We start from the raw sequence: 15,103 nt of genomic DNA, 5'->3' as shown, positions 1-15,103 counted from the left end.
TTGTGGGAGGGAGGAGAGGAGAGTGTTACCTCCTCGGACCCTTAATCCACTTGTGACAGCAGTTTCGTTTCCAACAAGAGTGGCTGTGAACTGTGGGGTGTGAGGGGGAATGGCCACTTTCTGAGATTCACCATGCGGTCCCCTTTGCTGTAAAACCTCATAGATGCCCTGTGGTTCAGATAACATTTTGCCTACCACCACTGCATTTAAAATAAATAAAACAACACTTGGAGGGCGCCTGGGTGGCTCAGTCACTTAAGCGTCTGACTTGATTTCGGCTCAGGTCATGATCTTACGGTTCATGAGACTGAGCCCTGCCTCAGGCTCTGGTGCTGAGCCTGCTTGGGATTCTCTCTCTCCCTCTCTGCCCCTCCCCCGCTCTCTCACACACCCTCTCTCTCAAAATACATAAACATTTAAAAAGTGTTTCTTAAATGCACTTGATTAAAAAGAAATCATCAAGTTTTGAACCTCGAAACAAAAGGATCTCTTCACATGGGGGCACTCAGGAGGAAAAAAGCTTCATGCAATTCTTTCCTTTTTCTCTGAGATTTACAGGCAGCTACATAAAATGGCTTTGATTGGTTTTACTCTATTCCAAGTATCCACTTAAAGAGAAAACCTGCTGAGGCTCTGGCATGTGGATCTTGCCGAAGCGGGAGGCAGTTTGCCCACAAGACGAGGGCCTTTACTGTTCCCCATGAAGATGGTCTAGCAATACAGTCAGGGGATGAGGGGAGAGGGATGTGTTCTCTGCAACTATACTTCTAAATTTATACTGAAAACAGAATGGAGGAACTATAATCATATATTAATTTTCTTATGTAATTATTATATTTAAAAAATGCCTAGGGAGCCTGGGTGGCTCAGCTGGTTAAGCATTCGACTTTGGCTCAGGTCATGATCTCACAGTTCGTGAGTTTGAGCCTCCCATCAGGCTCTGTGCTGACAGCTCGGAGCCTGGAGCCTGCTTCGGATTCTGTGTCCTCCTCTCTCTCTGTCCCGCCCCCACTTGCACTTGGTCTCCCTCTCAAAAATAAACATTAAAAAAAAATTTTAATAACCTAGATTATCTACCTATGCTGATTAATAATGCACATTTCTGTAATTCTGAAGTAATTTTGCAACAAAGCAAAAACAAACCAAAAAAACTAGGCTACAGCTAACATTCGCTTTATTCAACTTTGTTCTCTTGACTTAGAAGGCAACAACCAACCACATAAAAAAGGGAGCATTTTAGAATATATATACATAAAATTGGTCTGGGTGTCTAAGGTGTTCGCGTCAATAGAAAATTGACGTCCTAAATAACTAAGTGCTCTACGTACCATCTACAAGTCAGTTCCAGGCCTTACAGTCATTACATTTCCAGTTAAGGTATTGTATATTGCTCTGCTGACACAAAACGAGGCACTCATACAGAATCACTGGGAATGAAATTGGGTATATACTGTCTTACACCTTTAATACTGTATTAGTAACAAGCATACTGTTGGAGATTACGTGAAAGAAACCCTTTCTCATGATGGCTGCTTTTAAAAAATGACACAGGGCAGTAACAGGGTGAAGAGAAAATATGTGCCCGAGGGACAAATGAGATGTAAGACAGCCCAACCAAGGGAGTTACAATCTCCACACACAAGGTTTTTGTTAATACTTTAGTGGCACGACATTCTGTCTTTTCTTGATGGCAACCGAGTAGGTAACATTCTAAAGGAGTATTTTGAACATAATCACTTTAAAATTTTACAAGTATAAAACTTATCACAGTAAGTAGAGATCTTAAAATAGTCCTGAAAAGTGAGAATGAGTAGCTAACTTGCGAAGTTGACAAAACTGCCAGTGTTCTTAGACCGGCACTACATTCTCGTGTGCGTGTGTGTGTGTGTGTGTGTGTGTGTGTGTGTGTGTGTGTGTGTGTGTGTGTGTGTGTGTGTGTGTGTGTGTGGCGGGGGGTAAACACAATACAGTGGAGAAATGTCCAGTGCTTCTTCATTTTAAAAAGTCATGAATTCAACCTAAATTCAAGAATTACACTTTAATAATAGCATTTGCCAATACAGAAATGACATCTCTAAGACCAAATCATTTAAGAAAAAGTTATTCTCTGTTACTTGAATAAGGGAAAGAAAAAACACAAGGATCCACAGTAATAACAGCTATATTAAATGTTGAAATAAAAATTACTTTTTGTTTACATCTGGAATTGAGATGTCCAATTTCCACGGTTTCTCCAGAGAACTAACAGGAAAAAATCACCTAAAAACATGGAACTTTTTTAAGGCTAGCTAGACATAAACCTCACATTGGTATTTTCCTGTTTTCATCTCAACTATTAGCTTGAACAGTTTAAAACTCAAACATAATTTGCTAATAATGACAAATGCACACCTCATAATATGACCATTTGATAACTGGTCATGTGAAACTTACTCCCAAATGCTGATTTGTCTTCCATTTATAAACAATTAAAAATAAAGCAAAATGGTCTTCTTTTGTAATTAATTTCCTTGAAGACGGTTTTAGCCCAATGTAAAATGAAGCAAAACTACACTTTTTTTTTTTTTTAATTCTACATGAAGGGCAGCAATACTGGAACTTTCTGAACCAGAGGTTTCAAATGTTCATGAGACTATTGATTAATAATAAAATTCTGGTGCTGCCCATGTAAATGTTATGTCAGCAAACGCTTTCCTTATGAAAGTTTTCATCTTATTAAAAACAGGACAGAGCACAACTGAAAACCAAGAGGAAATCCTTAGATACAACAAGATAAAGTATCTGCCGGTGAAATGGAGGGCAAGATTCTCACCATTTGTGTATGTTCATATATATGTATGTTTTTCTTTTCAGTTTTTTTTTTTTTTTACAAAATATCTGATAAGATTCATTTAAAATTTTGTAGAATAACAATTTTTAATTTTTTGTGGTATCTGCCTAGCTCTCTTTCTGATAAAATGGATAAATGTGTTCAATGACTTTATATCAAGATCTATAAATTCTCTGAAAATTTTAAAAAGAAAGCTAAATTAATATAATCAAGTTCTATGCCCAATTGATAATATTTTTCTCCCAAAGAGAACAATTTATATAGACACATACCACGATAGGTGGCAGTACATTTTAAAATGCTCCTAATTTTTTAAAGTAGGATTCCATTTCCACATAAATGCAGGGCTAGCAAAGACCTTATTTCAAATACAAGGGAAAGGACTGCTACAAAGTGCCGGAGGGTGTTCACACTGAACCCCATGTCAAGCTTTTTTTTTTTTTGATACTGATGTTTTACGCTGTATTTTAAGGTAAAGTAATTACCCCCTCAGCAAAAACTGTTGAAATGTAAAACAACCAGACTATGTCTGCTTTTGTGGTAGCTTACGTTTGGCTGACTTTCATCTTTAAAGAATCTCCAGATTTAAGTGTACAGACTTTAATACTATATGGAAACTCTTTAAGAGTTCCTGGAGACCTCTGCTGCCCATTTTCTCTGACGACATTCAAAACACAAACACCACCCTTACAATATACCATTACCATTAAATACTGGGATCGTGTGCCCAACTGTTGTATTGCTCTAAATACTTCATTCTCGAAGCTTTGGTTCTCAGGGAAAACCAGATCTGTAAGTGTTCAGTATTCTGAGATTTTACAGCACATTTCCAATGAAACACCTTCTTCACTCCTATGTTAAAAAGGCCAGCTCGAGCCAGCTTCCTTCAGGACGAGTAAAATCAAACTGGTTTCGTTTGTAGTTTTCTTCTGTAAACAAAAAGCTCTGGAAACTTTGGGATTTACTCATGGAAAATCGGAGAAACGGACTCCCTAATCCTGACCCAACGGGGTGCCCCAAACAGCAGGACCAGGTGTTCTAGGCTGCCTTCCCTGGTGCTGCCGATCTAAGACCACAAACGACGTGTGCATTTAGCTAACACCTCAGTGTGTCCTAATTCCAGTATGATGCGGTACTGTTGTTGGCAGTATTCTAGAAGACTTGCGATCCGGCATGACTTTTGGCTACTGCTGCCAAAGAGAAAAAAAAACGACAGCTGTGTGTGGAAAAGGGGGGCTGGAGAGAACTAAGGAAAACGTTCTTGTGGACTTTTTTTTTTCTCTAAGTATAGACATGCCCCGAACAAGCACAAAAGCCCAACCCCTAATGCTGATCACTAGGAATATTAAATTATCAAAATTAAAAATAATTTCCTCACCTAGCACAAGATACTATACAATATTATAAACACAGACGCATGAAAAAAAATCAGGCAGTAGAAAATGTACAACAGCTTTGGTGTTATACAAAATAACTTCCAAAAACGATCGACAGTGAAGCACAAAGTCCATGTTCTCTTACCACAGACACTCCACTGCTGATTTCTACTTGTTTCCTTTCAAGTTCTTGGTAAGGTCTGAACAGCCAAGAAAGACAGAATGCACAGTTTACTTAATAAGAACTGCTAGGAACACCGGGATACCGCGCTCCAAAGGACGTCGTGAAAAAGTTTTGCCTCTGCACTATGGCTCTGTGGCACATTTCCTGTCAAGATCACAGCAGGTCCAAAATAAAGTGACAACTAGATTTAATAAATTAATATACATTTTGTTTAAAGATGTACAATGCACATTCTGTTTAATCCACGGTTTTAGGGTATCCAGGAACTTCTATTTACACATGTACAGACCTCAGACAGCAACGATGGTGGAAGATGCAGGAAGGGCGGCAGGGCCCTGCACGCTGCTTCTCCGAATGCTGAGAACACAAGTCAAATACAGTTAACTTAAAAACAATGCTGAGAGATCACTGGGAAAAATCTCCCAGAGAGAAGTCCACAAAAAAGGACACGTAAAGGCAAGGGGAAGGTCAAGGTAGTTGAGACAACCACTTTATTCTTGGGACGACTGTGCAGGTGGTGGAGATGTGCCTTGTTTGCCAGATTTCCGTTCGTAATTCACGAGGCGTTGGCCCACAAGGTATCTAGGTTGTAAAAACAGGGTGGTTACTCTCTTATATGATCCCACATATTAAAATATTCTTCCTAAGAGCACCCAGTGATACATTTTTTGAATGCAAATCAGATCACTCCCACTTCAAACCCTTCAATGGTCTGAAGGGGAGCGTAGAATGAACACTGGCAACAGGCACATAAGCAGGCAGCTCACGGCGAGGCGAGAGCAGCAAACGTCGGAAGGCCTCGGATCCCAGGCAATGGCGTGTGTCCTCTGGCCCGAAGGCTGGGGCTCTCGTGCACACGCAGACACCAGGGGGGTAAGACACAGTCAACTGACTCAGGGCATTTATCTGTTAGGAATATTTTCTAAAACAGCTCAGAAGACAGATCTGAAGAAACAGAAAGCTAGGTAGAGAGGAAAGTGGATCAGAATAGCTCTAGTTCTAGAGAAAAGGAGAAACCCAAGGGCAAGAGTCTCAATGAGGTCAGAGGGGAGAAGGCAGAGAAGTGAGCATGTGCAAGGGACAGAAGGAAGGAGGTCACGTTACACGTCCCTAAGTCACGTGCCGCGATGATACGGAGGTCAGGGCAAAGGGTGCAGGGCTACAGCACCAGACACAGAAGTGACCACGGCTGGCGTGACCAGACACCACATCCCCAGGACAACAGCAGCGGTTGTGGAGAAGCAGGGGGGCCTCCTGACCCTGGTGCCCGGGCTGCAGGCTGAGCCTCGGAGGACAGTGGATGAGAGCCGACTGTGGCCATGAGCGGCAGGAGGCTGGGGTACACGGTGCCCATGTGAAGTCAGCGCTGCAGACCCACGAGTGGCCACTCGGTCCTCAGCCACCTGTGCGAGCACGGGACAGCAAAGCCGGCACGCGACAGGCTGGCCCGGGAGCTGGGTCTCTGAGACCCAATTTACTTACTCGCCAATAAAACGAGGACAGCAGTACTGTGCCCCGTGACTGCTGTAAGAAATAAGAAGCACACAAAAGCCACGGCAACAAAGGCCTGGCATGTGCTGGACTCAGTGTAGTGACTTTCACTTTTCACCGTTACTTTTGCTTCTTTGACTTTCGCCACTTTTCCACTAACACACACCAGCCTCATGCGAAATTGTGGCAGTTTCTGCCGAGTAGTTTCACGTCACTTTTTAAAGCATTTCACTAACCCTACTGCTTCTTCATCCATGATCCCACGGTATAATCCTCGTTCTTTCTCTCTCACCAATCCTTTTCCTGATGTTAACTACTCCTTTCCCTCACAGTTAGTTCCCCCACCAGTGTATTTTTAACTGTGACGGCTTATCAATGTTTTAAACAATGACAACTGGATGCTAATGTATCCTGATGCTAATGTCAGGCACTGCCTGACACACCCATAATCACAAGATACACCAAGTTATGCCAAAAACGGGGTTGACGTTATGGCAATGAAAAAGCAATAAAAGCAGAGACAACAGTGATTTTAATTCATTTGCCCAGGACCAAAAAGGAACTCAGTGCAGAGGAAGGAGACTCTGAGCCCACCGCCCACTCTCCCTAATGACCGAGCACCCTCTCGTGCCCACAGCCCGCCCCGCACACCCCACGGGCAGAGCCTGCTCCCTTTCCGACGCTGCTGGACCGGCGGAAACCACGGCACCCGAGGTGCGGCCTCAAGGGAGCCTGCCCTTCACAGTTTGCTATGCGAAGAACGAACATGGGAGAAGAGCGTACACTGGGCTGCAGCAAGAGAGCAGAAAATAATGAGTAAGACACGCTCCAAGGTAGGCAGGAGAGACCGCTGGGGCAGACGAGCAGGGTGGGGGACAAGGGTGAGGAAGAAAGCAGCAAAAAGCCGAGGCCATGTCTCGTCTGCACTGTCTGCAGAATGTACTCGTCAGCCTAAACGACTGAAGTGAGAAAAATGGGACATTCACCACTGAAATCCCCTCTCTGTTCTTTCCCGGTAGACAGAACTTTACAGACTGCTCAAGTATACTTGGGTTTTTTGTCAGTGAATGCTTTGGAAAAGCCTTGAACACCCTAAATTTCATCTTTTTTTTTTTTATTCACTTAAATTCAAGTGAGTTAACATACAACGTAGTACTACTGGTTTCCAGACTAGAGCCCAGTGAGTCATCACTTACATATAACACTCAGTGCCCATCACAACAAGCACCCTCCTTCACGCCCATCACCCATTGACTCATCCCACACCTCCCCTCCCGCAACCGTCAGTTTGTTCTCTGTATTTAAGAGTCTCTTATGTTTTGTCTCCATCCCTGTTTTTATCTTATTTTTCCTTCCCTTCCCCTATGTTCGTCTGTTTGGTTTCTTAAATTCCATATATGAGTGAAATCATAGGATAATTGTCTTTCTCTGCCTGACTTATTTTGCTTTGCAGAATACACTCTATGTGTCATTGCAAATGGCAAGACTTTCTTTTTGATGGCTAATATTCCACTGTGTATATGTATGTCTGTATAGACAGACAGACAGACACACACACACACACACACACACTCTCTTTACCCATTCATCAATCGATGGACATCCGGGCTCTCTCCATAATTTGGTGCTGCTATAAACATTGGGGTGCATGCGCCTCTCTGAATCAGCATTTCTGTATCCTTTGGATAAATACCTACTAGTGCAACTGCTAGGTTGTAGGGTAGTTCTATTTTTAATTTTTGGAGGAACCGCCACACTGTTTTCCAGAGTGGCTGCACCAGTTTGCATTCCCACCAACAACAGTGCAAAAGTGTTCCCCCTTATCCACATCCTTGCCAACACCTGTTTGTTTCCTGAGTTGTTAATTGTAGCCACTTCAACAGGTGTGAGGAGGTATCTCATGTCTAAATGAGAGTGTTGTTAACAATGAAACAAGACAACACGTGTAAACTGGGACTCTTCCTGGCAAACCAGGATGGACTTATATTATAAACTCACTCTCTCTGCCAGCCACCATTTGGCTTTGTTAGGACATGGAAGGTCAGACGGCTGTTATCCCCAGAACGTGTTTTCCTTGGCTGTCCTCAATCTCTCACGGAGCAGAGGTCACAGTTTCCCTCAAACAGAGGCCCTACAGTACTTCTGTAGGAACCTTACAGCCTCTCTTGGCAATGGTCAGAGTGACCCAGTGGCCCCTGGTTGCAGGTAGAGCTTAGGTGGGCCAAGTCCTCATACAGGCTTATTTTTACCTAAAACTATTTAATGTACTGTCAGACCAAAACGTTAGGAAACAGACTAAAAACTATTTAGAATGGGCATTAAAGCCTTCCCCCCTTTACTTGCTTCTCCCAGTCTTGTTCAGCTCCAAAAGTGACAGCTCCCTATCCCCAGTGGAATCCTTGATAACACTGTCTTTTACATCTTCCATCCAATCTGTTAGCAAACCCTTAATTCTACCTCAAAACGTATCCAGAATCTGAGCACCCTTCTCAACTATGACTTATCACATTAGAAACAAAAATTAAGAGAGACATCTTAAAAACAGATAAACGGAAATCTAGACTTACTTGTCATTTTTAATATGTTCATAAAGGCGCTTAAACTGGCGGACCTGGAAGGACAAGATCCCCATCAATACCACAACCATCAGTAAAAACGGGTAAATTCGCCGATGGACCAAGTTTTGCATTTCTGCAGTAACACCTGTAAAACAAAGAAAGGGCAAACTAAGTGTATATGGAATGACCGTGAAATAAAAATATGTCCTTCCCCCGGGAGGCAGGGCTGGGAGGTGCTTAACTGAAGCTGACGCTTGCCACGTGAAATGCTTTAAATAAAGGCCATGCTGGGGCGCCTGGGTGGCTCAGTCGGTTAAGCGGCCGACTTCGGCTCAGGTCATGATCTCGCGGTCCGTGAGCTTGAGCCCCGCGTCAAGCTGTGCTGACCGCTCAGAGCCTGGACCCTGTTTCAGATTCTGTGTCTCCCTCTCTCTCTGACCCTCCCCCGTTCATGCTCTGTCTCTCTCTGTCTCAAAAATAAATAAACGTTAAAAAAAATTTAAAAAAATAAATAAATAAAAAAAATAAAGGCCATGCTGGAACCATCAAGAGGATGTTCACCAGACAGGAACAATGAGACTTATTCTTCTGAAAGGTCATTGTGGCCACAGTGTGGAGAGTGAATTAGTGGCGGTGGCTTCAGATTAGGGAAACCAGACAGGAGGCCACTGAGGTTAAGGTAAGAGCCACAGGGAAAGGTGCCTGGTTAGAGAATGGCTTCTGGAGGCTGGGGCAGCGGGACTTGGGGACCATGTGAGTAGGAAGGTGACACAGATGACCTACAAGGTTTCTGACCCATGCAAATTCTGGATGGTAACACTAAGCACTAAGAGACGGAATTCAGTAGAAAAAAAAGATTTGGAGGGGAAACTTTGTGCTTCTAATTTTGAAAATATGCTGGGTTTAAGGTCCTGTGAGGACCTGTGAGCATGTTATTGACAAGCTAATATCTAGCTGTGGGGCGTCTGGGTGGCTCTGTTGGTTAAGCATCCGACTCTTGACTTCAGCTGAGGTTATGACCTCACAGTTCATGGGTTCAAGCCCTGCGCTGGGCTCTGTGCTGACAGTGCACAGCCTGCTTGGGATCCTCTCTCTCTCTCTTTGCCCCTCCCTTGCTAGTGTGCATGTGCGTGCTCTCCCTCTCTCTCTCTCTCTCTCAAAATAAACTTAAAAAAATAATATCTAGTTACTAATATAACAACACTTCACCTTGATTTTACAAGTATGGGATCACAGCACTTCTAGTCAGGAGAAGACAACCTGAAGGAAAGCTGTACCTATTTTGAGGACAGTGTAAATGTCAATACTTCCTCACTTGCCTAGAGAAAAAACTGTATAAAGGAAGTTTATGATTCCCCAAATCTTGCCCTAAGTAGTCAAATCGAAGAAAAAGAGTCTTGCGAAATCACTGTTTTAGCTGGATTTATATTCACAAATTAATCATCTGGAGCCAGACAGCCTATGGCACTGCAAGTGCCGAGAAAGTAGTGATGTTAACAGGTGCCGTCTCCAGCTCCCTGGCCAGCATTACCCACCTAGTAAAGGAACGACGCCAGACGCGATGACGTAAGGTACGCACAGGGAAAGCAAGAGCACAGAGATCACTGGTGCTGCCAGTTTACGAATGATATAGTGAAGGTCGATGTTCCGGATGCCATTTGCATAAACCTGAAACGTGAAGGAGAAAATTAGAAAAAGGGAGACAAGACAAATTCCCCCAAGTTGACAGAGCAATCTCTACTGAATCCAAGCCACAGGGAGTTGAATCCATTGGCGATTTTTTCCGAAGTCAAGACAAATTCTGAACACAAATGTTAAGTACGGTGCCCACAAGTCGTTACAGAAATGCATTTATTTCCTTACACATTGAGGTTAACTCTGCAAAGGGATGAAACAATAAAACACTAGTCTAGAATCCTAACTATACTAGCCCTGCACTATACAATACTGGATACACCCAATAATATGAGGTGAAGACCACATCATAACCCCAAACAACTACTCACATATGTGTGTAAGAATGATCTGTGTTATTAATCAAGATTACGTTCGTTTTATCTGAATATGAAAGAAAACATTATAAGCAGGGAACATGTTTCTGATAAGCTTGTATAAATCAAATTTTAACCGAAGATATTTTATGTGAAAATTTAGTATGAAAGAATTCTATGGTGAATTTTTTTTTTTTTTTATGTCAAGAATTTCTCCAGTATTTTCATTATCTTATCCAGAAAGTTCTAATGAATAGCACTTCAGAGGAAAGGATGAATAGAAGTGGGAAAACCTTGGGAATAACGGAAAATAAAGATGGTGAGCAGAGGGGGACAGAACTGAAGACCTCTGTTCTTGCTTTCTCCCCAGCACCCCGCCTTCTCCTGGCCCGCAGCACACAGTATTGAAGCACACTTCAACCAAGGGCCACAGCGCACGGACATGCTTGACAACAGGCTCAACCCTCCAAAGGCAACCAATCCCGGATGAATCTAAACTGATGCAACAAGACATCCCAGTGTTTCTCAACCATTTTGTTCAAACTTACACACACAGTATGAAAAAGGAACGTCTCAGAGAGCAAAATATTACAAAGATCAACAATGTTTCACAATGTCCAACTGCGACGAAACCCTCTTCTCCACATTTCTTGGCAAGGGCCAGAGTCACACCTGGAGACTCCAAAGTGGATGCAAACACACGGCCACTTCCTGGCGCTCCTACCCCCACAAATCTCCGGGGCCAGGATTTTTCTGACAATTTTCTTGTGCATACTGAGCTGGGAACTACTGTCTTTATCTCCTATACATCTGTTTCCTGCAACAGAACGCCGAATCTATTTGACGCTGACCTAAGGATAAGAGGATTGTCCACAAGTACGTTTTCTAGTCAACTAAAATTTAAAGAAATAAGTACCAAAATCTGTTATGTTGGCTATTTTAGATAGAAATCTTCCTAAAGCGAATTCTCATACTTCCCAGCCTTAATACCAGAGTACAGAGGCACAATGTATTTTTTTCAAGGTTATCACCATAATGATCAAGTTATCGGACAGTTCCATAATACGATAATAATAACCTACATGCTATGTAGTAAAATATTCCCTAACAGTTCTGCTTTTTTTTTCATTAAGATTGTTTTTATTTTGTATTTTAATTATTTTTTAAGGCTCTGGGATATGTTTTTTAAGTCTTTTTTTTTTTTTAAGTTTATTTATATTGGGGGGGGAGAGAGAGTGAGCCCAACAGTGCACAGGGGCATGTGCAAGCGGGGGAAGGGCAGGAAGAAACGGAGAGACAGAGAATCCCAAGCAGGCTCTGAGCTGTCAGCACAGAGCCCCATGTAAGGCTCGACCCCACGAACTGTGAGGTCATGACCTGAGCTGAAAGATGCGTCATCAACTGAGCCACCCAGGCGCCCCAACGTTTGTATTTTAATTCCAGTTAGTTAACATATAGTGTTATATTAGTTTCAAGTATACAGTATCAGCTTTACTTTTTATTTTTTCCCCTGCCTTTGATTTACTATCTTGAACAGTAACCTATTTTTTTTTTTTTTTCAACATTTATTTATTTTTGGGACAGAGAGAGACAGAGCATGAACGGGGGAGGGGCAGAGAGAGAGGGAGACACAGAATCGGAAACAGGCTCCAGGCTCTGAGCCATCAGCCCAGAGCCTGACACGGGGCTCGAACTCACGGACCGCGAGATCGTGACCTGGCTGAAGTCGGCCGCTTAACCGACTGCGCCACCCAGGCGCCCCGAACAGTAACCTCTTTATTCGACTACAGATTTAGAAAACTGAGTACCAAGCGTACATCAGAACTTCCCTGAAACAAACCACATGTACTAATTTTTGCCTTTACTTCGGAGCTTTAGGTACTGTAAGCCACTGGTTAAACTTCAGATAAGGGAAATCTTGGGATGCTGGGTGGCTCAGTTGGTTAAGTGTCCAACTCTTGATTTTGGCTCAGGTCATGATCTCAGTTTGTGAGATCGAGTTCTGCATGGGGCTGACAGTACAGAACCTGCTTGAGACTCTCTCTCTCCCCTCTCTCTGCCCTTCCCACGCACTGGCGTGTATGTGTGCTCTATCTCTCTCCTTCAAAATAAATACAAAAACATTTTTTAAAAAAAGGAGAAAGTCTTAAGACTGGTTGATGAAAATTCATGGTGATAAAACAGCAAACTGTCTTCTTAGAAAAAAAAAAAGTTACATATACTTATTAGAGAAAATGCAGAAAACTCAAAGATGGAAAATGAAACTTAAGCACCCCAGCAGCCAAGCACCACCCCTGCCCCACCTAGTCTCTCCTGAAAGCGAACTCTGCTCACCTGCTCAATTACTGTCTTTAACCACCACTGAGGGCCCATCAGGGTTATAGCTGCGATGATTTTGGCATGAAGGACTCCAAGTGCCCAGTCCTAGGAAATAAAAACCATTTAAAAGGTGTTTGTTTTCAGCAATAAACCCAGCAGACAGGCTGTACATTTTCTTGAATATTTCATTTCAAAACAGAAGTCCTACAGGATTAGTAACAATTTTACAGAAGATGAACATACACTAGAAAAATCCAGGGAAATTTCCCCCTAAGAGCTCAAGTTCAGTCTTTCTAATGAAACTCATTCTATTATCTTTTAGAAACCTACATTATTTCCCCAGGAGAATGAGGAAACGTGTCAACATTAATGGGGATCTCAAAAGCAAGTGAAACAGTGCCATGATTTTATTTCATCAACCGTCTTAAGCTGCTGTGTTGCCTTCAGCTGAGCTAACACTACATCAAAACAAGCCTGTGGAGCCATGTTTGGCCTGAAGAAACCACCCCGAAGGCTCAGAGAGTTTCCAGCTCTAGTACTGCTGAACTGTTATTAGAGCCTCTACCGCCCATGCCAGCTCTCCACCAGGCCGCCAGAAATATCACCACCCCCATCACAAGTCAGATCACATAAGGACAGTCTCCTGCTTACAACTCGGAAGTCCTCCTGAGCACGGCACACAAAGTCCTTCATAACCCAGTCTCTGGGTTTGTTTTTTTAATGTGTTTTTTAAAAAGTAACACATTAACATTTAGATGTACTCTTACATAAAATCAAAACCTTTGCAGAGAAGGCTGGAGTCCTCTGTGACTACCAGCCCAAAACCTGATCGCTCCCCAGCAATGACCACTGTTAACGTACCCTCCACGTTTTTTCCCCTGTGCATTTACTTGTATCTATGTATCTACGTCCCATAGAAATGATGCAGCATCATTTTTATATGAACTTTGCTCATACTGTTTGTCAGACCTCTTCACTGTCTACCATCTTCAGGCTGATGTGATTTACTGCTCTGCTTAGTTTGTATTCTGAGCACCTTCTTCAAATGAGGTGAAAGGCTGATGTATGCACTGAATTCTTGCTATCTCAAATATGGCTCTTCACCCTGACAGACAAATGGCTGAATGACATTCTGCCTCGGTACAGGAGGCCTGGTTTTTGTACCTTTTATTGCAATTGTCTATAAATGCTCTTCTGCCGTATGGTTTTGTGTGTTACAGAAAAAAGTCTATTACCAATATGATTTTCTATTTCGAGGTTTATGATTTCTCTTTACCTTTAGGACTCAGAACTATCTTACCAAGATATGCCCCCAATTTTTCTCATCAATGTCCATTTCACCAAACCTGATGAGCTCTTTTAACCTACAGAATCAGTACTTTCTTCAATTCAGTTAAGTTTTTCTATTTCATTATACACCGCTCATTTCTGCACTCTGGAGCCCTTATTAGGGGATGTTAGTTTCCCTGGATGTACTCTCCAAGGCCCTTACCTTTACCCTCAACTTCCTACTTGTTCAGTTTAGCTCTGTGCTCTGCAGTCGTCTTCCAGAAACACAGTGTGAACCTCAATGGTGACGACCCACGTCTTCAATTCACCTGCTGAATGTCTGAGATCCGTGCTATGTAGCACCACAGTTTCACTTTGTTTTACTGCCACTGTGTGTGCATCTACACACATACTGCCCTTGATCACCTGTGTTTTTATTCTTCTATTTGGATGCTCAGGGTTTGGCAGGCATGTCATTGGGCACGTGTTCTCATCGCTCTGCCAGACCTTTCTTTCTGTGGTTGCTGTGCACCCCCTTAGATCAAGCATTTGTTATTTTTCTCTGCAGGTTCAATGAGGCTCAGGTCAGACTAAGAATATCCTAAAGGTTACAAAAGGACGTTTTAGCCTTTTAGACGTTCGGATAGCAAGCCCCTAGTCCCCTACTCAGAACATGGTGAAGACTCCTTGCTTCATTCCTGTGCTGTCCCAGGTCCCCAGGCAGGGGAGATTTGACTTGCAAATTCAGCTTTCTCTTGGCCTTTGGAGTCTAGAAGACACCCAGGTGAAGTTCATTTTCACCTGAGGAGGTCCACAGATTGCTGAGGTTCAAGCTCTTTCAAGAGCCACTGATAGCCAGTCTTTTCCCCCAGGACAGGACACACACACACGGGTCCCTCTGCCAGAACTCCAAGGGCCCAGTCTCCCATAAATCTGCAGCCACTTAACACGGGAAAGGCAAGCAGCTTAGAGTCAGCTACAGAGAAAAAGCAAGCTGTTCTTATCCAGAATTTTAAGGACACCATGCTATGCATAGCCATCTACAACTTGTATTTTTCTCCTACTTACAAACATGACTGACAACT

General features: G+C 42.9%; 1 protein-coding gene across 2 annotated transcripts in view; it reads right to left on the bottom strand.

Annotated features, from left to right (window-relative positions):
- Nucleotides 1–1,157: 1,157 nt before the first annotated feature.
- MARCHF6 (membrane associated ring-CH-type finger 6) overlaps nt 1,158–15,103 on the bottom strand; it is a 76,491-nt gene continuing 62,545 nt past the window's right edge. For both annotated transcript variants that reach the window (XM_086676032.1, XM_086676040.1), the window contains exons 23-26: nt 12,765–12,854; nt 9,975–10,107; nt 8,449–8,584; nt 1,158–4,972 (exon numbers count right to left, since the gene is read on the bottom strand). In XM_086676032.1, coding sequence (XP_086532158.1) covers nt 4,882–4,972; nt 8,449–8,584; nt 9,975–10,107; nt 12,765–12,854 — 450 coding nt within the window. In that variant the 3' untranslated portion in view covers nt 1,158–4,881. The remainder of the gene's footprint in view (nt 4,973–8,448; nt 8,585–9,974; nt 10,108–12,764; nt 12,855–15,103) is intronic.

The sequence above is a fragment of the Puma concolor genome, chromosome A1, assembly GCF_028749965.1.
Source record: "Puma concolor isolate L17-30 chromosome A1, mPumCon1.1.hap2, whole genome shotgun sequence".
NCBI classification, from domain to species: Eukaryota; Metazoa; Chordata; class Mammalia; order Carnivora; family Felidae; genus Puma; species Puma concolor.
The sequence above is the reverse complement of the archived record's forward strand: the minus strand, read 5'-3'. Positions and strand labels throughout refer to the sequence as shown.